The sequence below is a fragment of the Mesoplodon mirus genome (assembly GCF_964341445.2).
Source record: "Mesoplodon mirus genome assembly, chromosome: 10".
In the NCBI taxonomy this organism is placed as follows: Eukaryota; Metazoa; Chordata; class Mammalia; order Artiodactyla; family Ziphiidae; genus Mesoplodon; species Mesoplodon mirus.
The window spans coordinates 43095912-43119285 of NC_138986.1; the positions used below are offsets into that span (position 1 = coordinate 43095912).

Consider the following 23374-nt stretch of genomic DNA (forward strand, 5'->3'; position numbering starts at 1 on the left):
GTCTCCTTCAACTAAACTTCCCTGTCCTGGATTCCATACCCTTCAGAATTCATTTTAGTTTATTTGACAATAAGTATTTATGATGAAACTGCATTATTTCTCACGTTAACATCTATGCTGTATTCTATTTAAAATGTCCTTGAAACCAGAGAACAGAACTATCCTATCTTGCCTGAGGAAGAAACAGAGATTGTCATTCATTAGTAAAATAGAAAAATTTCATTTGAGTGGAAAATAAAGTAAAAACAAAAAAGTAAATTGGAATATTTTCTCAATAGTCTGCGGCAACCCAGTACCTGAGTGATTTTTCCTTGGGGGTGGATGGTGATTGAGTTGGGTAAGAAGAGATAAAACAGAGAAGAAAATTTGCCCCGTATGTAAATAGATAATTAACGTTCTTTCCTGATTGACATTAAAAAAAAAAAAAAAAAAAGACTGCCTGAGAACTCTCTTATGTGACCAAAATAAAAGCAGCCAAAAAAACAGTACCTGGAGGATTGTGTTTAGAAGCCAGAGAGAGTTAAAGTGTCTCAAACGTTGAAGCAGCCCAGGACTGGGTTTCCAGTGTGGTAGTTCCCTGTTCCTCAGTATGCTGCCCAGTTGTCTGTGCTTATGTAATGTACATCTTTTCTCTCTATTGTAACATATAATTATTCTATTCTTTTCTATTATATTTTGCTATTTTATACGTTAAGTAATGTAGAACTGAACAGTAATACATGCTCAATAGAGGTGGAGGTAGAGATAAACATAGAGATATTTAATTAATTAATTAATTAATTAATTAGGTTGCACCGGGTCTTAGTTGCAACATGTGGGATCTAGTTCTCTGACCAGGGATCGAACGTGGTCCCCCTGCATTGGGAGCACATAGTCTTAGCCACTGGACCACCAGGGAAGTCCCGAGGGAGATATTTTAAACTCAGCTGCTCACACCTTTAGGAAATCAACTCCTCAACCATCAATGCTTCAACCTAGGAAGCTTGGAATCTGCCCACATGTTTCTTGGAGGGAATAGTTTTACAAGTGGTAGCTTAGCAAAATAAAACTTGGAAAATGATGTTAGCAAGTAAGGTGGCTTATCCCTGAAGAACACAAATTAGATTATCCTAATCTAAAAGGTTCTAAAAACCTTTTTATGGCTTCTTATTGCCATTTGAGAAAAAATACAGACTGCCGGTGTTTGCTGACGCCCCTGCCTCATCTTGCCCCCTCTTCCTTGTGCTCTGTACTGGCCACACTGGCCTTTCCCTCTTCTCTGAGTATATGTGGCACATTCCTGCCTCAGGGTGTTTGCCCTTGCCCAGATTTTTGCAAGGCCAGCTCCTTCTAATCACTCAGGTCTTGCCTTGAGGGTCACCTCTGCATGGTTCTTCCTGAGTCCCCTCACTAAAGTTAGTCTCCTTCCTGTCTGGTCATGCCGTCTGCCTTTGACTTGTTTTATTTTCCTCATAGCACTTTTCTTATTTGAGCATATTTTATTTTTTAAGTGTGTTACTCCATTACTGGCTCTTCCCTTCTAAGAGAGTGTAAATTCCATGAAGTCAGGGAACTTGCCTGTCTTATTCATTGCCATATCCTTAAAACCTAAAACAGTGCTTGGCATATAAAAGGTATTATAAATATTTTTTGATGCGTGAATGAATGATTTTTTAGGAGATGAAGCCACAATTGGCGTGGAGACTCTGCAGTAGAGGCATCCCAGGAGGATGGTCCTCCTTGTGCTACAGGAATAAGAAAAGGCACCGACAGCAGGTGTGCCAGTCTGGGAAACACAAGCATGGAGCCAGAGGGATGATGATAAAAATGGTCTTACTGCTGTGAGAACAGAGACAGCAAACTGGTGCAGCCCCTGGGAAGTATGAACTTGGCTTCTGCAGTGGGAATGGCAGCTCAGTAGCCTGGAATATGCTGTATAAATGCCCCATCCAGGGGCTGTGAGCTCAGATTCTGTGAATTTCTTAAATCTGAATTCCTTTAGATTCTCTCCAGGCAACTTGAGCTTGAGAAACAGTGGATAATTTCATTTGAAGTCTAATGTTAGATTAGAGAGAGAGAGAGGAAGGCACAGAGAGAGAGAGAGAGAGAGAGAGAGAGAGAGAGAGAGAGAGAGAGAAGGAAATCCTAATCAATAGCTTTTGCCTCCACTTGAAAAAACATTTAAAGTCCTTGGAGTACAAACTTCTAGTTATAAGATTAACAGGTTCTAGGGATCTAATGTACAGCATGGTGATTACAGCTAATAACACTGTATTATGTACTTGAATGCTGCTAAAGAGCTGATCTTAAATGTTCTTATCACAAAAAAGAAATGGTAATTATATGATGGGATGAAGGTGTTAGCTAATGCTTTGGTGGTAATCATTTATCTCAAAAAAGCTGGAAAAAAATACAAGCTTCACCAAAGTAAACACAATGAAACATTTAAACTCTTAGGTCAGGACTAGCTACATTTCCAGATAAACATTATTCCATCTCCTTTCTTCTTCCTCAGTTTTCTTTCTTGAAAAGAAAATCCTATGTTAATGATAATTTTGTTCCCACTTGGTATATTTATTCTCTGCAGTTAATGAATGTGTTGAATGTATTTTACTGAAACCTGCAAAGAAGATGTGAAAAGTATACTAAACCCTTAAGTTAAATAATCCTGAGCCCAAACTGAAGTATTTAAATTAATCCTTAACTAAGCAAACCTAGGCTTATCAGGCTCCACTTCCTTTGAGTGCACAGATCAAAGGTGGGACAGCTAAGTATTTGCAAATTACGGCCCTTCTCTACCTGGATGTTCAGAGTAAATGCATTGTGTCATGGTTTCCACTATTATCATGAGAAACAATAGCATGTTGTCCTAGGTATTGTAAACTGAGTGAGAGCAGGAAGATTGATCATGATTGTGTTGTAGTTTTACAATGTGTAACTTTTCTCCAAGTTTCCCCCACCCCACCCCATTAACTATTGTTAATGCACCTGCTAAAATTTGCAGGAAATTTATCTCTCAGTCACCAAAATGTTTTCTGTTAATGAGATAAACATGTTAATCATCATTAGGTTTTGGTAGACCTTAAAATTTAACGTTGGCATTAAGACAACCATTGAAATGTTTAGTTACTATAAAGTTTATAGTCCATTTTTAATTTTTCAAGGAAGACATGGATATATAAAATAAATAGGCATAACTTTAGGCTAGAGCTTTAGGTTATTAACTCACTAAAACTTTGACTAAGATGGCAAACATATAATTGCATTGTTGAGTTCAGTATTTTGTCACATTGTGGGGTGTCACCCATTAGAGGGTCATGAAATCAATTTACTGAATAAAGAGTCACAATAAAATGACATAGAATAGAACATATAAGATTGCATCACAGGTCAGGATTCCTTTTTGGGATGAAAATATTCTAAAATTAGATTGTAGTGATGATTGTACAAATCTTTGAATATACTAAAAACCACTGAACTATGTGCTTTAAATGGGCGAATTTTATGGTTATGTAAAATATATTTCAACAAAACTGTTAAAACAGGGAAAAAAAATACCATTTCAAGAATCTTTTTTTCCCAACATGTATGTGTGTACTAAGTTGTTTTGTTAAATGTATTTTGGAATTTGGGACACAGTCAAGAAAGATTGAGAAGTGTTGTTCTAATCCCACTAGCAAATGGGAACTTAAGTATTACAGCTGAAATACTTGATATACATGTATGCTTATATATCAGGCATTCATATTTCAAAATTTACTTGAAGCTTATCAGCAAAAGCAATACAAAGGCTGTGCTGACTGGCATGCTACCTGTCTTCCATAGCGAGAATCCTGTGAGGTCGGCTGCAGCAGCGGGGAAGGTGCATATGAAGAGGAAGTGCTAGGTAAGCAGACGCAACCAACTGTTATTGAAAATAATTTACACTACTCCAGGGACCTGTGCTAATGTAGGGGTAATGAGCCACCTCTTAAAATATCTAGACTTCTATGTCTCAGTATGATCTATTTATATATATATATTATTGAATATATGTATTATTGAATATATATATATTTCGATAACTTCAAATGTGGAAGCCATTTTGACAGACTCAGCAAAACTCTTCTTTCAGAGCAAAATAGAGGAAACAGCACATGACATGTTTAGAACTTGAGATTTTGCCCGCAGTTCAGTGGATGCAATTACTTCTGTCTTAACGAGAAAGACCAATGTGAATCCTGAGCAACTTGATGTCAGGAAATGCCACTGTTTTAATGAACTGAAAGTGTAGAAGTATTTTATTTAATGCACATTTCATTACTCAGCTAACAGTTATTCAATCGAGTACCTACTATAGTTATGGCTCCCTACAAGACATTGGGAAATTTGCACAATGTATGGAAGTTATCCTTCTCAGTGTTAAATTTTGAGTAAGTAGGGAACTTGGGTTTCCAGCTCCCTCTGACTTATTTCAGAGCAGGTTGGGTGTCTCTAAGTGACTTTGCCCAAGTGTGTTGATTCTCTAGTGGTTTCTGAAGGACCAACGTTTTGATAAATTATAGCCTATATGTTAGCAGCTAACTTTTCCAGAATTCCCCAGTGTTTCCTCCCACTGGGAGATAGTTCCTTCTAGAACAAGAGATGATTGGTTCTTCCATAAGTTGTAGTCTTTGTTTCAGTGGCTTGCTCCTTGCTCTCAGTGGCTGATGGAAATTGGAAGGTGGATCTTGCCTTCCTATCCTGATTTGCTTCTGCCCTTTAATGTCCCACAAAAGACCCTCCTTGACATTTCTGTGGAGGGGTAGTGGTATTACAGTTTTTACCTTCTGTGTAGTGGGAGTTAGTTGTGGATAAAATTTATATTCTGTGGTTTCCAAACTGTGCACTGAGATTCCCCAGGGCATCACATCTACCTTACAAGGAGGTGTGGGGCATTTTAAACATTGAGGGAAACACAAGGGTAGTCGATGTCTGTTGGACATCACAGGAACTACTAGCCAGAGGTAATTGATGGTATAAACAATGGATTGCACTACATTCCTTTCTATGCTATCATATCTTTACAATCCTGCTTTTTTGGTGTTGCTGTGATAAAAAGCAAATACCATGAGGAATACAACGAGGAACAGGAAATAAGGATGGAGGTGTCCAGTCTGATTAGAATATTTGAGAAGTTGTGCAGTAACCAGTAGGCACACAGATCCAAGTAGTATGCAATTATTTTTATTTAGGGATGAAATAAATATATTATTTTGTCTTTCAATTTATGTGTTTTTTCCCCAAACATCTACTAAGTTGATAGGACACGCATACTCAAGTTATAATACTTAATAAATGGAACTGTTTAGGTGATTCTTTTGTTCTAGTGGGTCATGAAGAAATTACTAATATATATATATATATATATATATATTTTTTTTTTTTTTTTTTTTTTTTTTGCGGTACGTGGGCCTCTCACTGCTGTGGCCTCTCCCGTTGCGGAGCACAGGCTCCGGACGCGCAGGCTCAGTGGCCATGGCTCACAGGCCCAGCCGCTCCACGGCATGTGGGATCTTCCCGGACCGGGGCACGAACCTGTGTCCCCTGCATCGGCAGGCAGACTCTCAACCACTGTGCCACCAGGGAAGCCCAAAAATTACTAATATATTAAAGATGCCAGAACTGAGAGAGTTTGGGAAACTTTGATTTATATCCTTTTCTTATATTCTAAAATTATACTACCAACTTAATTATACAATTCTGTTAGAGTACAAGTGTAATCAGTGCTTTATTTTATATTTTTTATATATTTTATATTTATATATAAATATTTATATTTATATTTTATATTTTTCATTTGGCTATCAATGTCTATGTACCACTAACTGAGATGTACCAAGTTTACATATATGGCATTTGTGCTTACAGACCTTATCTTTAGTTTGTTCTGATGAATCTTTTCACCCATGTACTTAAGACCCTGTTTGTCTTTAACACATCTGGTACTGGTCCATTTACCTGTGGATCTGCTACATTATTCTATTTTAGGTACCCTCCATCCTCACCTTTTCCTCATGGTTGGAATGATAACAGCTAATAATATAGTGAAATAAAAATAGCTATTATTTATTAGGCATTTATGAGTCAGGCACAGTTCTAAGTAATTTATAGGTTTTAGCTCTTTTTGTCCTCAGAGGTATAAACACTATTATCCTCCTTATTTTACAGATGAGAAAAATAAGGCATGAGTGTAAATACTTACTTGAGGCTGCATAGCCAGAGAAGGATATAACTTGAATTTTAACCCAGTTATCTCATTCCAGAGCCTATTCTTAGCCACTCTGCTATATATTGAAAATAGTATATAGCTCAGTTTAGCTTCTCTTCCTTTTTTTTTAAATTTTATTTTTATAAATTTATTCATTTATTTATCTATTTTTGGCTGCGTTGGGTGTTTGTTGCTGCACGTGGGCTTTCTTTAGTTGTGGCCAGCAGGGGCTACTCTTCATTGTGGTGCACAGGTTTCTCATTGTGGTGGCTTCTCTTGTTGCAGAGTACGGACTCCAGGTGCACAGGCTTCAGTAGCTGTGGCACACGGGCTCAGTAGTTGTGGCTCGCGGGCTCTAGAGCACAGGTTCAGTAGTTGTGGTGCAAGGGCTTAGTTGCTCCGCATCATGTGGGATCTTCCTGGGCCAGGGCTCAAACCCATGTCCCCTGCATTGGCAGGTGGATTCTTAACCACCGTGCCACCAGGGAAGTCCCTAGCTTCCTCTTTCTCATTTGGTTCACTCTTGTCTTGATATTTTAGAATAAACCTACCTTATCTCTACTTTTCCATATGCATCACCATGGCTTTGAAACATATGTCTGTATTTAGCTATGAAATTTACATTTACTTGTACTTATATAACTCTGGCCCCTTCTGCCCAGTTCTTAACTTACGTCTTTTCTGATGTCTCCTGGTTCTTCTTCCTTGCTCTGCTGACCACTCCATCACTGGACTCCTCTTCAAGGTATCCCACAGCTATCCAATCCCTGCTGATAAGCATCTCACCCTATAAAAAGGGAAAAATGGAACTGTGCTTTGCCTGTATAGTTATAGTATCCAAAAATGAACCCTAAATGGAAGAATAAGCAGAGAAGGGCTGTGTTAAGCCACTCTGTGGGCTAAACTCTCAGATGACAGTGGCTTTATTTTTTCTGGGTCACAGAGTATTTTTGTAGTATGGACTTTAATTAATTCAGATTCAGTATCTATAGTGATTAGAATTGTGTCAACTTTTCCTTTAACTGGAAATAGGTCATGGGAGTTTGTATTTAATCATTTTAAGCTCCTTAAAAAATTTACCATCTTTTCTGAACCAGAGTAGTGGTTCTTTTTCTATAAAAGAAAACTTATCCTCTAAGTTTAGCTAAAGATGCCTGCTTTTGCCACTTCTATATAGTACTGGATATACTAGCCAGAGCAATCAGGCAAGAAAAAGGCATCCAAATTTGATGGATCCAATAAAAGCCATCCAAATTTGAAAGGAAGAAGTAAAAATTCTCTTTGTTTGCAGATATTATGATCTTATATGCAGAAAACCCTAAAGATACCACAAAATACCATGTTAGAACTAATAAACAAATTTGGCAAAATAGCAGGATACAAAATTAACACTTGAAAATCAATTGCATTTCTATACACTAATAATGAACCATCTGATAAGGAAATTAAGAAAACAATTTCATTTACAATAGCATCAAAAAGAATAAAAACACTTAGAAGTTAACTTAACCAAGGAGGTGAATGACTTGTAAAGTGAAAACTACAAAACATTTCTGAAACAAATTAAAGAAGACAAATAAATGGAAAGACATCCTTATTCATTGCTTGAAAGACCTGGTATATTGTCAAGATGTCAATATTACCAAAACAGTCTACAGGTTTAATACAATCCGTATCAAAATTCCAAAGATGTTTTTGCAGATCTTTTGCATGAGATGGAAAGACCCATCCTACAATTTATATGGAATCTCAAAGCACCCCAAATCCTGAAAAGAAGAACAAAGCTGGAGGATTCATACTTCCTGGTTTCAAAACTTACTACAAACCTACAGTAATCAAAATACTGTGGTACTGGCATAAAGACAGACATATAGATCAGTGGACTAGAATAGAGAGTTCAGAGATAAATACTTATATATATGGTTAAATGATTTTTGACAAGGGTGCCAAGACCATTCAATGGGGGAGAAGGCAGTCTTTTCAGCAAATAGTCCTGATAAAACTGAATATCAACATACAAAAGAATTAAGTTGGATCCTTATAAAACATCATATACAAAAATTAACTCAAAATGGGGACTTCTCTGGTGGCACTGTGGTTACGAATCTGCCTGCCGATGCAGGGGACACGGGTTCAAGCCCTGGTCCAGGAAGATCCCACATGCCACGGAGCAACTAAGCCCACACACCACAACTACTGAACCTGTGCTCTAGAGCCCATGAGCCACAACTACTGAGCCCACGTGCCACAACTACTGAAGCCTGTGCACCTAGAGCCTGTGCTCCGCAACAAGAGAAGCCACCGCAATGAGAAGCCCACGCACCACAACGAAGAGTAGCCCCTGCTCGCTGCAACTAAAGAAAGCCCATGTGCAGCAACAAAGACCCAATGCAGCCCCCCTAAAATAAATAAATAACTCAAAATGGATCAATGTTCTAAATGTAAGACCTGAAACTATAAAAATCTTAGAAGAAAACATAGGACAAAAGCTTTACAACATTGAATTTGGCAATGATTATTTGGATATGACACAAAAGGCATAGGTAACAAAAGAAAAAATAGACAAATTGAACTTCATGAAAATTAAAAAAATTTAAGCACACTATCAACAGAGTAAAAAAAAGCAAACAATAGAATAGGAGAAAATATTTGCAAATCACATAACTGATAAGGGATTAATATCAAAATATATAGTAAACTCCTAAAACTCAACAACAAAACCCCCAAACAATCCAATTAAAAAATGGGCATGGGGCCTCCCTGGTGGCGCAGTGGTTGAGAGTCCGCCTGCCGATGCAGGGGATACGGGTTCGTGCCCCGGTCTGGGAGGATCCCATATGCCGCGGAGCGGCTGGGCCCGTGAGCCATGGCCGCTAAGCCTGTGCGTCCGGACCCTGTGCTCCGCAACGGGAGAGGCCACAACAGTGAGAGGCCCGCGTACAGCAAAAAAAAAAAAAAAAAAAAAAAATGGGCAAAGGACTTAGACATTTCTACAAAGAAGGTATACAAATGGCCAAAGAGCATATGAAAAGATGCTCAACATGACTAATCACTAGAGAAATGCAAATCAAACCTACAATGAAATACCACTTCAAGAAAAAAAAAAAAAAGCAAAAAATCCCAGAAAAGTAAAAGAGTTGACGAGGCTGTGGAGAAATTGGAATGCTGTGTACTGTTGATGGGGATGTAAAATGGTATAACTCCTGTGGAAAAAAACCAAAAAATTAAAGACAGAATTACTGCATGATCTGGCAATTCCACTTTGGGGTATATACTCAAAAGAATTGAAAGCAGAGTCTCAAAAAGATATTTATACACCCCTATTATACTCAAATATTGAATTCACAATAGCTAAAACATGGAAGCAGCCCAAATGTCCACTGACAGATGAATGGATTAGCAAAATGCAATATACACATACAATGGGATATTATTCAGACTTAAAAAGGAAGGAAATTCTGACATATGCCACAGCATGAATAAATTTTGAGGACATTATGCTAAGTGAAATAAGCCAGTCACAATAAGACAAATACTGTTTGATTCCACTTATATGAGGTATTTAGAGTACTTAAAATTATACAGACAGTAGATTGGTGGTTGCCTAGGGAAGGGGGAGGGAGAGGGGGAATGAGGAGTTATTATTTAATGGTTAGTTTCAGTTTTGCAAGATGAAAAGAGTTCTGGAGATGGACGGTCGTGATGGTTGTACGAGAATATAAATGTACTCAATACCACAGAACTGTACACTTAAAAATGGTTAAGATAGTAAATTTTATGCCATGTGTATTTTACCACAATAAAAAATTCTGGCGAAAAAGCAAGCTAATGCATTAAATTAGTCACAATTTTGGAAAATAGAAAAAGTAAAGTAAAATAATTTCATCCCAGTGGTACATACCATTCAGAATTCTAACCCCTCACACAGGGCCTGGGAAGTAGCACGAATAACTGTGTGTACCAATTGTAATGTTGCTACTGTTTAAAAGTTATGAAATATTTCACAATAAAAAACAGCAGAATATAGAATCCTTTGGAGTACAGACAACTACTTGCACATATAAAAATAATGTGTTGACAAAATGGGCAACAACTGTAGATATACAGTGTAAAATTAAAGTATATCTTGAGATACATGTCCTGGGGTAGTGGATGGTTCTGTTGCCCCAGACACACCCTTGGTACCCACCCTTTTAGCCTATATAGAAGTGGTATCACAAGAGAAAACTGGACAGTCTCAGAACACTCCATGTTGCTTGCTTGTAAAAAAACTATCGTCAAAGATAAGTGCGTTCTATGGGGGAAAAAAGCTGCCAGACCGACTGGCTCACTTAAAAAAATAAATCACTTGAATATGTGCATTAGTTATTGTTCAGGTGAATAATTGTGGCAAGAGGGTGCTGAGGGCACTAGATGAAGCAGGGACACTCTCTCCTGCTTTGACACACAGGCAACATGGTGAATGAAATCTTGTTTTCTCCCCAGAAAATACAGACTTCCTCACTGCACCATTTGCTTCTTCCATTGGAAGCCACAGTGTGACATTACGATGGAAATCGGCCAACATCTCTGGAGTAAAATACATCATTCAGTGGAAATATGCACAACTGCCTGGAAGCTGGACTTACACTGAGGTATGAACTGCTGCCCATGTGCCTAAACGGAGACTTTTTCTTCAAATTATTAAAAGTGCCAAATTACTACATATAATTATAGGTGTAAAGACATTCTAGAGAAGATTCAAACGTAAAATGAGTGGTTGGATTAGATGAACTTTAATCTCTGCTACTCTTTATGCTAAACCTTTTATTTTTAAGGAAGATATATTATTGGATGTATATATTATTCCTTCAGTACAGCATCACATAACCAACTACTTATATCATTGGTCATTATCTGCCCACCCCACTGAAAATGATTCCAACTAGGGTGGAGGGCAGGGAGGTCATCCAGGATGGTCCCTTTTAGGAAATCAAAAGCATGTTCAGAGTAAAATAATCCCAAGACACCAAGTATATTAACATGGAAAAGTAAAGTAAAGCCTTGAGGTAAATTCCATATAATTGAATCCATAATTTTGCAGTTTTGAAGAAGGAAAGAATTTTGGTGTGAATTATGTTGACTGATGTTGGGATGGCTCAGCTCTGAGCTCCAGGCCTCCATTTCAACAGGTCTGGCAGGCCTTGGGTCACTCCATATCAAGAAGGCCATCCATCATCTACAAACGAATCTGTGCTCTTGAGTTACAATATACAGTGGCTACTCCATAAATGCTGATTTTTGATCTCTTATTGATTTAGGCCGTGTCCAAGCTCTCCTATGTGGTAGAGCCCTTGCATCCCTTCACTGAATATATTTTTCGAGTGGTTTGGATCTTCACAGCCCAGCTGCAACTGTATTCCCCTCCAAGTCCCAGTTATAGGACTCATCCTTATGGAGGTATGGCATGCACACGTTGCTTAAGAAATCAGGGATTATTCCAAAGCTTTGGTTAGTTCATTTTATTTTAAACAATGAAATACATTTATTCCTTCATTAATAGACCCATCGAACAATGGAGTACCTAGCTAGGTGCCAAATTATGTTCTAGGTGCTCACCATACTTCTGTGATCAAAACAAAAATACCCATTCTGGTGGAGAAGAAATACTCTAAGCAGTAAACCTAATAAATAAGAAAAGTATATTGTAAGCAGGAAGATATGGGGTGCTATGGTAAGAGGAACGTTTTGAGCAGGGTCTGTCCTTTAGAAATGGGGAGTGTATTAAAGAAGGTGGTCAGAATAAGCCTCATTTAGCAGTCAGAAATTATGGAAGGTTTTAAAGAAGAGGAGTAGTTGCTTTGAGTACTCCTTGAAAAGATAATTTTGGCCACTACACATGGAATGGATTGAAGGAATGAGAGAGACTGGCGAGTACAGAGGTAGTGAGACCAGCTGGGAGGTTATTATAATACTTTAACATTTGATTAGAGATGATTTTAAAAACAGTATGCATATTGGGACATTTTCTGATTTCTTCTTTCAAAGATGTGACTTCCATACCAGGAAAAGGATTCAAGCCTAGAGCTTTTAGGGAGGTGAATGCCTGGGGCAGACACTCAGGGAGAGTTGTCTGGTGCTCTCACCCTTAGAGTTAGCTGAAGGGACTTGGGAGGACTTATTCCAAGCCAGATGTTATATGTCCCTACCCCTCGTTCTGGAGATTCAGCTGTGTGCAGAGACCCTCACTGTGAACTAGGCCGTGGACAGTGCACAGCTAGACAGCTGATGAAGCTGGTTGGGGCATTTTCCCTCTTCTCTGATTAGTGCTCTCTCTTGCTTATCAGATTTTAGGGTATGTGTGGCACCTCTGCTGATTATTCCCTGACTACCCTTGGGACCTCAGGTCAGACACTGGCCTAGGGTCATATTCGAAATGTTCCAGATCCGAGTAGAATACGTGGATCCTTCTTCATTCAAAGCAATTCCTCATGTACTCCAATAGTGTTGGAACATTTTCCAGTGCTGGAGACATACCGTGGTCCAGGGCCCAAGGCTAGTCAAATCAAAATAATGAAGAAGGCAAATTTGCTTTCCATTTCTGGGCCTTTCTCTGGATATGCAAGCCCACATACTCTCCAGGTGTTCCAGTCCTTGCACTGGGGGTCTTTTCCATGGATAGCATCTCATGCCTCAATTCTATGTCACTTTTTTTAGCCACATCAAAACTTATAAGGTTATCTGTTTCATGTTCCATCATTTCATGATTCTTTTCTTTTTTAGCTATGGGAAATATATGGTTTTTAGATGGTATTACTGCCTTTTAATTGGGGCCCTTATGAAGATAATTTCTTAATCAGGTGGAATGTTTACCTTGCCTAACTTGACCAGCCTTTTCAGGGACAATTTTTGTGGGGGAGATTTGGACAATAATCACAGTTCACCATGTGACATCTACATGCTTGAAGTGGAGCAGGTCATGTCTGTCTGGGCACTGACCCTAGAGAGTTAGTTTTTCTGACATCCTGATTCTCATTCACTGGGAGATGATTCCTACTCCCCTGTTCACCAGGGTGACTGAGTGCATGGAGCAGAGGAATGATGTGATGGTACTTGTGTTTGCTAAAGCTCTGTCTGAGAGGTGGGGAGGAACTGTATCAGAGAAAGGCTGAGAGATCAATTAAAAAGCCTTTTTAAAATGCAGCCATTGTGAGGGCTGAACTGTCTCTTTTCTCCCCACTCTAAAGGGTCAGGGGCGATGCAGAGCACCTGCCAAAATCGTTCCGAGGCAGAGAGACTACTGAAGAGCAAAGTGACATCAGTCTGTCTTTCTATGGAAAGAGGAAATAAAAGGGTGTGGTTTCAGGGCGTGGGGGGTATGGAAAGCAGGTGGAGACATGGATGGAAGATAGGCTGTTAGATCATTCGTTTTCCTTTCTGTTCTTTGTCACTTGGGTAGCTCCTAAAGTCTGTGGGTGAGTGCTTAATTAGTGAATGCATGCTCCTTTCATCCTTCACAAGGGAAGGGATGTTGCTAAGGCACAGAACGCCTGCATTCCAGGGGACCTTGGGAGCTGGGGGAGGAAAGTACAGTCTAGGTCAGCAGAGCTGATGCCAGCAAAAGTGAAGCAGACTGTTCTAATTCAGGCTTATCTAAATCCATATCTTTAGCTGGAACTAGTCCGGCCACAGCAGTCTAGTGAGGGAATAGGCCCCAGGACTTACTTCTTTTAACTTGTGTTAATCATTGACTGCAGTTTATTACAGATTCTCTTCTTCCTAACCTGGTTCCATACCACGTTTCAACTTATTTAGGTCTCTGGAGATTTTTGACCACTTTTTTTCTAGAACATTTATCCTATTTGCATACTTCCACATTTAATTTTATTGCATAAATTAGAAGTGAGGAAAATAACATTTGAAAGAGTCCCTTAGGAAAGTAGCTAACTGGTATCATTTAGGGATCAAGAATTGCAGCTCATAGATATATTGCTATCTTCTCTCTATCACTTCTGTGAATATTAACAAAAATACTTCATTTATGCTGTTTTCAAAAAAACAACACTTTTTTTCCTATCCTATTTACATTTTTACATTTTTCACTGTATATTTTCTGCTCACGATGTCACCATTATCTCTTCCAGTTCCTGAAACTGCTCCTCTCATTAGAAATATTGAAAGCTCCAGTCCCGACACGGTGGAAATCAGTTGGGCTCCACCTCAATTCCCAGGTGGACCTATTTTGGGTTATAACTTAAGGCTGATTAGTAAAAATCAAAAGTTAGATTCAGGGACACAGAGAACCAGTTTCCAGTTTTACTCCACTCTACCAAATACCACCTACAGGTAAGAATTAAGTGGTGCAGGAAAGATGTAACCAGCATGCAAAAGGGAAAGGTGGGGGGGGGGAGGGGAGGGGGGAGGGAGGAATAAATTAGGAGTTTGGGATTAACATATACACACTACTATATGTAAAATAGATAACCAACAAGGATCTACCATACAGCACAGGGAACTCTACTCGATACTATGTACTAACCTATATGGGAAAAGAATCTGCAAAAGAATAGATATATGTATATGTATAACTAAGTTGCTTTGCTGTAGACCTGAATCTAACACAATATTATAAATCAACTATACTCCAATATAAAATTTAAAAATAGTAACCAGCATGGGTACAGGCATGATAATTATTTAAGAAATGGGGCTAAAAAATAGTTTAAATGTATTCTGAGAAGTCACATTGGCTTTGTGCTGCTGGTTTAAGTTACTGTGGTTTTCCTCAAGTTTTTATGCTTATTAGATTACACCATCCTGAGCAAAAACATTTGTGAGTATTTCTATTATATTCAGAGATAAATATAAATGTGGGCTAATAAATATGGGCTTATAAATATGGGCTAAAAAAGACATTATAAGCACCATAAATATCATTTCTTCATTTAATCCAACATGAAAAGTAAGGAGGTAAAATTCTGTTAATGGTATTTTTGTATTAACTGTTAAGGGGATTATTTTATTATTGTTAGCTTTTCCAGCATTTACTAAGACCTCTTTAAATTAGGGCATGAATGGGGGTCATGCAGATAGCAGAGTTCAGTTTTTGACCTCTGTGACCCTGAACTATTCTATGGGGAATGCAAACAAGGATGTGATTGATGGTCATTTTAGTGCTAAGCAGTGGCACCAAGTAACTAGATACATGCATTGCCACATCGTCCTTTAAATAGAAATGTTATTGCTCCTTCTATTTTTATCTCATGTTCACACCATGCCATGTAAAATACATCTCTCCAAATTGTTTTTGGAATAGGTTTTCTGTTGCAGCAGTAAATGAAGTTGGTGAGGGGCCGGAAGCAGAATCTAGTATTACCACTTCATCCCCAGCAGGTAGAGACTGGGGAGGCACCTCCTGTTACACGGAACTGAGGGGGTGGCAAGGGTGGGTTCAGATCTTAGAGGTCCTGGGTCATCTGGTGCTCCCCAAGACCCTACTGTTCTGCGCAAATGGACACTGTCTTCTGAATACTTGGTAAGTTTTCAATTTTAAATGAGTCCCAGTATTTGACAAATAGGAGTAAGCTGTTTGATCAAAAGTTTCCACGTTGGAATTTAAAAATTTAAAAAAAATTAGGGATTAAAAAACTGGCTTCAAGCAAACCCTTGGTTTCAGTTAAAGTCACTAGTGATTATGACTCTCATTTACACACTTAGGGGATACATATATTGTTTCTGCCCTAACCTCCACCTTGTATTATGTATTATTATTTAACACAGATCAGATATCTTTTTCTTCCAGTTTCCTTAAGGTTTTTAAATATATCTAAACTTAATAAGTTACATTTTACCATTCTGAATATTCAGTCTACCAAATTAGCTTCTGTTATTATTTTGCAAGTACCATTTTTTTTTTACTTCAGCATTTTAACAATTGCCTTGAGAGATTGAATACTTTCTGCATGATGCCCACGTGAGCAAAATAATAAAAGAAAATGCTCTCTAAGAAGCACTGGAAATATTTTTGGGAAGCGAGTTAAAAGACTTTGGGGGCTTCCCTGGTGGCACAGTGGTTGAGAGTCCGCCTGCCAATGCAGGGGACATGGGTTCGTGTCCCAGTCCGGGAAGATCCCACATGCCGCAGAGCAGCTGGGCCCGTGAGCCATGGCCGCTGAGCCTGCGCGTCCGGAGCCTGTGCTCCGCAATGGGAGAGGCCGCAACAGTGAGAGGCCCGCGTACCGCAAAAAAAAAAAAAAAAAAAAAAGACTTTGGAATAACACACAAAGATTCAGAATTCTAGGAGTCTGCTCTCTGTTTTCATGGGAGCCCCATTTGCTGACTTGACTGCCCCTTCCTCTAATCTGCAGAGGCTTATGCCAGTGGGTAGTGAATGTCATCTATCACCAGCCTTTAGTTTATTTTTGGGGGCTGTTACTACACTCTAGGAAAGGAGAGGTAATTTTGTTATGCAAGAAGCATCCAAAGGGCGAGTTAAATATAGAGAAGGCTTAAGGTTGTTGTTACCGTGATTATTGCATAACATTTATTAATTACACTAAAAGTGTTCCTCAGTGCACACTTCATCAGTCTCTGGTTGAACAGGATGTCAAACAGAGTTCTGTAGTCCTCACATTTCATTACTACAGAACTTTCTCCTGCCTCAAAGGGAGATAATTAAAGACAAAACAGAGACAACCAAAGTTTGTCCATATGTGTGTGTTATGCAACAACCCGCTCCAGTCTGGGCTGGACCACCTCCACCAAGCAGTCAGATTCCTATGGTGGAGGATAAGCCAAGCTCCTATTTGGGCAAGGCTGTTGAGAACAGTGATACCGCATGTGACGTTATTTTGAGGGCATTTAGGGGCACATACCCAGAAATCCTACTTGACTGATACTGTACTTCTCATCCCAATCACAGAATGTCATTTATACCACAGTTGAAATACCCCAGTGCCTTCAGAGAAAATCTGACCAGCCTCTTTCACGTGCTAGTCCCCTCGTTTTGAAGGGTGGATTTGATCTTTTTTGTGTCAATGTGCATATGATTGGTCTGTCTGTCTAGAAACTGTGTTGTTGTTTTAGTTCAAGAAGAGGAACAGTGGCTCTTTTTATCCAGGAAAACTTCTCTACGAAAGAGATCTTTAAAACATTTAGTAGATGAAGCACATTGCCTTCAGTCAGGTGCTACACACCGTAATATTACAGGTCAGTGTAATAGATAAAAATGTTTCCTTAGTGTGAAAAGAAAGATCCAGGTTGACTTCAGTTTTAATCCCTTTATTAAGGATTAAAGAAATAAATTCTCTTTCATGGAAGTGTTTTGTCTGGTTGTTACCTAATAACACACATGTATTTGCATGGCTCTTCCAGGAATATCAGTTAATGTCCACCAGCAAGTTGTTTATTTCTCTGAAGGAACTCTCATATGGGTGAAGGGAACTGCCAACATGTCTGATGTGTCTGACCTAAGAATTTTTTACAGTGGTTCAGGATTAATTTCTTCCATCTCCATAGACTGGCTTTATCAGAGAATGTACTTCATCATGGATCAACTGGTTAGTCTGAGAATTTAAAGTAAACAACTTGATATTGATACCCTAATGCATATCTTGGTATATTTACAAATAAACATAATTCTTTCATTCAGTAATTAGTTACTGAGTGTTTACTATGTTTTAGACACTGGGTTAGCAACAAACCATAGATCTAGCCTATAGGAGGGTCTAGACTTTACCTAGTACTAGTCCTGACCTACCATTAAATCATCTTTATTGTGATTTTTCAGAGCTACGAGTTTATACTAATGATAATTCATCTTCCATAAGACAGTGGTGGTACCTGAATTATCACTAGATAAAACTGCCAATCATGATCAAAATCAGCTGCAAGCATTGTAAATTGTATAATAACCATGGGTAACTTTAGTAGGTCTCTGAAAATATTGTATTACCAAATCTTTGAGAAGACACAGTTTGCTGTGTTTCAAGTTTCCTTCTTTTAAAGGGACAGGCTGGTCACAATCACTATGGCTGGAAGCCCCTAAGCTTGGAAACAGCTTAAATATTAATAAAAATAGTTGAGTGCTTCTGTAAGCCAGGAAAATACGTACTTGTATTTCACGGATACCAAGAGGATATAAACTCGTTAGGATATAGGATATAACACTGTCTTTTAAGAGCTTTTTTATGTTTTCTAAAAGTGCTCTGTGACTAGTGAAATTCTAAACACAGAACAGTTGCTCAAGAAATACTTGTTGGCCAAATTGAATAGACACTAATTTTACTGATGTACTCTTCTCTAGGTATGGGTCTGTGATTTAGAAAACTGCTCAAACATTGAGGAAGTTACTCCTCCCTCAATTATTGCACCTCAAAAAATTGTGGCTGATTCATACAATGGGTGAGTGTTAGCCTTGTAAATGTGAATTCTCTTCCTTTGGCAAGAATCTTGGGGAAACTTGCTTGCTAATAACATTCTAGTACCAGATGAGCCAATCTATGTATCTGATTTCACATTTAATTAAATCCAGGCAAAGTTTTTTCATTCTTATAGAGCCAAGAGGAAATTTCATTCAAACTTGATCCACAACTTCTCTAGGTAAGTAGTTTTTCCTTTCTCCTTCACAGTAAAATATGGGCTTATGGGAAAGACTTCTTGTCTGGGACTCTGGGGCCTGGGTTCTCGTCTTGGGTATGTCACTATTTTATGCATGACTCAGGGTCTTATTCCCCCTCAATGCTCCCCATGAGAAGCCCTTTCTGCCTCTCTTTCCTCTTTTCATTGCACCGTTTTCTCTTGCTGAGCAATTCAGTACCTGTTTATTTTTCTGGTCTGGTTCTCACATCTATCAGGAGGCTGGTTTAGAAAGAACACTGCTACCATCCACTTTAGGAAACAGAAATTGATAGCTAATAACAAGTTAAAATTTGCCATTACAAATCACTATGTTTCCCCCTGCCACAAATGAAATGGGCACATTTTAGCTCAGTTGTGATGCTAAATTGCAGTAGGACTTCAAGAAAGTAACTTCGTGTCTATGACCTTTGCTTTATCCTTCCATATGGGGAAGACAATACTACTCAGTTGGGGTATTTTGAGGATGAATTGAGTTATTCACTGTGAATGTATTACATGATCTCCATGTGCTCAAATGTGAAGGATGAAAACATAGGAAGTTATTTTGGGGTTATTATTTCTTAAATGTAATCAGATAATTACAGGTTAGTAACCAATAAGCAAGGCCAACGTTTGTAAGACTAAACATTTTTCTTTCTTGTAGGGATAAAGTTGTTTTCATTTTGAGTGAAAAAAAATATAGCCCATAGCACTTTTTATCTTTCACGAATTGACTTTCTTACTCATTATTGATTTAAAATCAAGATTTTCTATTCATATTCTTCCATAATTTACCAGATATTTATTTTAATGTTTTAAGCTTGAGTGAATTACTGAATTACAGGATTTTTTCTTTTTCTTTTTTTTAAAACCCTGTGATGTAGGACAAATCCTTTGGACTCTTTGGATCTTATTTTCCTCATTTGTAAAAGTCTAAGATCCTATGATATGAACTTTGTTGCTGGCAGTTACACAAAATGACTCATTCTGAGGATAATGAACTTCACTCACTAAATCAGTCACTCAAAATACATCTCAAAGAGGTCTTTGGTGGCTCTTTTTTCCATTAGGATAAAACTTATTTGTGCTTAGATTTTGAAATATGACTAGAAATTATAATAATTATTCAATAATAGTTATCAGGCACTTAATATGTGCCTCTAAGCGCATTACTTCCAATAATTCATTTAATTTTTGTTCAGCCGTATGGGGTAGTACTTTTATTATCCCAGTTTTAAAGACAGGAGAGCATAGCACAAGTTGATTTATCAACCGCCCAAGACCATCAGCTGTTTTGCACTGGAATCAGTATTTGACTTCTTGCTCCAGGGCCTGTCTTCTAATCATCTCCTTATACAATGACAGAGTTTCTGTAAAAATCAAAACTTTTAGCAACCCTTTGTATGTAGTATTCCTGAAGAATTTCAGACAGATGAATAGTTTATTCTTCTGATTAAAAAAGGTTACCATTATGCTGTTATCTTGCACCACTGAATTATTCACTCACTGAGTTTGTACTTATTATAAAACTCTTCCCTCTCCCCCCATCCCTGCTGCTTCTCTCTCTCACTTCCGTCCTCTCCCCCCACACCCAGCTCTCCTCACCTTTCTTCTCGTTTTCTTTCCCCTCCAAAGTGACAGTGAGGGTTAAAGACCTGCCCTCTCCCCTGCTTCAGTAAAAGAACTGTAATCTTCTGAAATCCCTTCAAAGTCCCTTAACAATTTTGAATTTGGGAAACAAAAGAAGAAGTTAAGAGCCAAGTTATTTCTGCTCTTTGCCTGCCACAATGTTCTCTTAAGAAAAAGAACATAGCATGAAGTTTACATCTCGGAATGTTATTCGGGCACAGGAGTCTTGAGCATGTTGGTAAAGATTTGGAATAGTCATCAAGGAGAATAAAAGCGGGATTGAAGAGGACAAGAAAAATGATTTGACAGTGGTGATGATAGGTTGGAATCCTGCCAACCCACGGCATGGGCTCTTGATAAGAAAGATTTACTAAGCAAACATATGCGTGTGTTAACGTCTTTCTCCATGATCACAAATTCTAGATTAGCTACATGCGAATTAATAGTTTTATGTTTTAAAACTGTATTTATGAATTTGACTTATCAATGAAATATTTTGGCAGTGTTTTCTCTTTCATTATTAAAAATCAGCCTGTATCATTACCATGACATTTGGCTCCAAATTAGGTGTTTTATCCAACTTCTCCCACTGGCTCCTTTCTCCTGATTGTGGGGTGGTCCTTCCCAGCTGTGTTACTCAATTGTGGGGTATTTCTTCATGATTCTGTAAAATGGTAGCCCTACTGTCTCACTCAATTGTGAATATTAAAAAAAAAAAAGCTTAGTCTACTACAAATGCAGAGTAGTACTGCTAGATAACCGTGTAAAATAATAACCGTCCAGTTTAAGAAAATTGCTTAAATGTTTTTGCTTTCTTCCATTTTGTAATTCACAATGCATGGCAATATTTATTGACAGAATTAGACTAAGAATTTGTGTATATTGGAGAAAAATGTTTCATAATAAATAATATGTTCGGTCATGTAATTTTTATATAATATGCTTTCCTTTAAGAGTAGATTTTATTAGAAAACCTTTAAAGACCCTTGCTGTTCTTAAATTCTGATTCCTTAAAAAGTCACATTTAATAATTAGGAGATTATGCATTGTAAGGGAGGCTGAAATTTTCCAGTGTTCCAACTTCTAACTTAAATGACTAGAGCATATCTTTAATAAATACCTTTACTAGTTTGCACCTTGGGAAACCCTGTACTTATCCACTCTGGAGATATCTGGTTCTAATTGCCCAACAGGATAAAACAATGGGCTGAGACATTGTTGCTCCTTCACCCTTGCACTGAATCACACCAGGCTTCTTTTGCTCCTGTGTCAGGTATGTCTTTTATCTTCTGAGAGACGGCATTTATAGAGTCGATCTCCCTGTGGCTTCTGGTCGGGACTCGGAAGTTGTGCGTATTGTGCAGAGTGGCACATTAAAGGACTTTGTAATCAAGCCACGGTCCAAGCGAATCATTTACTTCAATGACACCGCCCAAGTCTTCATGTCAACCTTTCTGGATGGCTCCGCGTCCCACCTTGTCCTACCTCATGTCCCGTTTACTGATGTGAAGAGCTTTGCTTGTGAAAACAACGACTTCCTGGTCACAGATGGCAAGGCTGTTTTCCAAAAGGATTCTCTGTCTTTTAATGAGTTCATCGTGGGATGTGACCTGAGTCACATAGAAGAATTTGGGTTTGGCAACTTGGTCATCTTTGGCTTGTATACCCAGCCACACCCGCTGCCGGGCTGCCCACGGCGGCTCTCAGTGCTGTTCGGCTCACACCAGGCCCTGGTTCAGTGGAAGCCCCCTGTGCTCGCCATTGGAGCCAGTGAGTGCCCTGTCCCCAGCCTGGAGACTAGCCTTGCTGGAAGGAGAGGAAAGTTTGAATGGCTTGAGATGGCGACTCAACTTTGAGACCCCATATGTGATTATTTAGTCATCAACCCAAAGCACTACTTAGTGCTCTCTCTCTCTCTCTTTCACACACACACACACACACACACGTGTTTATACATTTGTTCTACATTTATCAGTTTTGCATTAAGAGAATCTCTATATTTTATCATATATGTCCCAACAGAATGGTTGGAGCATTTATTGAGTGTCTCCTTGGAGTCAGGCACTGACATTCTAGTCTGAGGGAATGCATTAGCCAGGGGGATGGAGCACTTGGGTTGAGATTATGTATCCAGGGAGATCTTGCATGAATTTGAGCCTAAAACTCTCTGGACTTGAATTTTCATCTCTGGAGAGGCAGCATGTGTGGTGGGTATGCAGGTGGGCTCTGGAGCCAGCCTGCATGGATTCAAAGGCTGGTCTTGCCCTTTTTTAGCAGAATGACTTGAGCAAGTTACTTAACCACTTCATGCATGTTTCCACTACTGGAATAAAAATATTAATTATATATTTCTATGGGATTGTCATACAGACCAAATTAAGATTCATAGGTAGAACACTTAGAACAGTGTCTAGCACAGCTGTTGGCAATTTTTTTCTATAAAGGAAGGACCAGATAGTAAATATTTTCAGCTTTGTGGGTCATGTGGCTTCTGGCATAGCGACTCAACTCTGTCCTTGTGGTGTGTAAACAGCCATAGATAAAATGTAAATGTATAGCTGTGGCTGTGTTCCAGTACAACTTTATTTACAAAAACAGGCAGTAGGCCAGATTTGGCCTGTGGGCTGCCATTTGCCAACCCCTGGTCCCCTAGAGTACCTAGCAAACATTAGCTATTTTTTACTTTAAGACTAAGTTAATTATGCCTGTTTGCTGTATATGACAAAGATGGCTGAAAATGAATTAGCAAAAAAAAAAATTCTTTTGTATTGTTTGGGCTTCTAGAAGGGAGATGCTCTACCAACACTGGGAATTGTATTAGAGATTCATCATTAAGCATTTGTTTATTAGGAGCTTGTATAGAAAACCCCTCCGACAGTTCTATGCAGCCAATCATACAGCACTGACAGGGGAACAGTGGCCTCTGATTTGCTGGGCATG

At 38.6% G+C, this 23374-nt stretch overlaps 1 protein-coding gene across 2 annotated transcripts in view; it reads left to right on the forward strand.

Moving 5' to 3' along the window:
* ROS1 (ROS proto-oncogene 1, receptor tyrosine kinase) overlaps positions 1-23374 on the forward strand; it is a 122886-nt gene that overhangs the window by 14617 nt on the left and 84895 nt on the right. For both annotated transcript variants that reach the window (XM_082633991.1, XM_082633992.1), the window contains exons 5-13: positions 3805-3865; positions 10694-10842; positions 11509-11647; positions 14332-14533; positions 15504-15580; positions 17273-17395; positions 17561-17745; positions 18492-18589; positions 21708-22204. In XM_082633991.1, the coding sequence (XP_082490117.1) occupies positions 3805-3865; positions 10694-10842; positions 11509-11647; positions 14332-14533; positions 15504-15580; positions 17273-17395; positions 17561-17745; positions 18492-18589; positions 21708-22204 (1531 nt within the window). The remainder of the gene's footprint in view (positions 1-3804; positions 3866-10693; positions 10843-11508; positions 11648-14331; positions 14534-15503; positions 15581-17272; positions 17396-17560; positions 17746-18491; positions 18590-21707; positions 22205-23374) is intronic.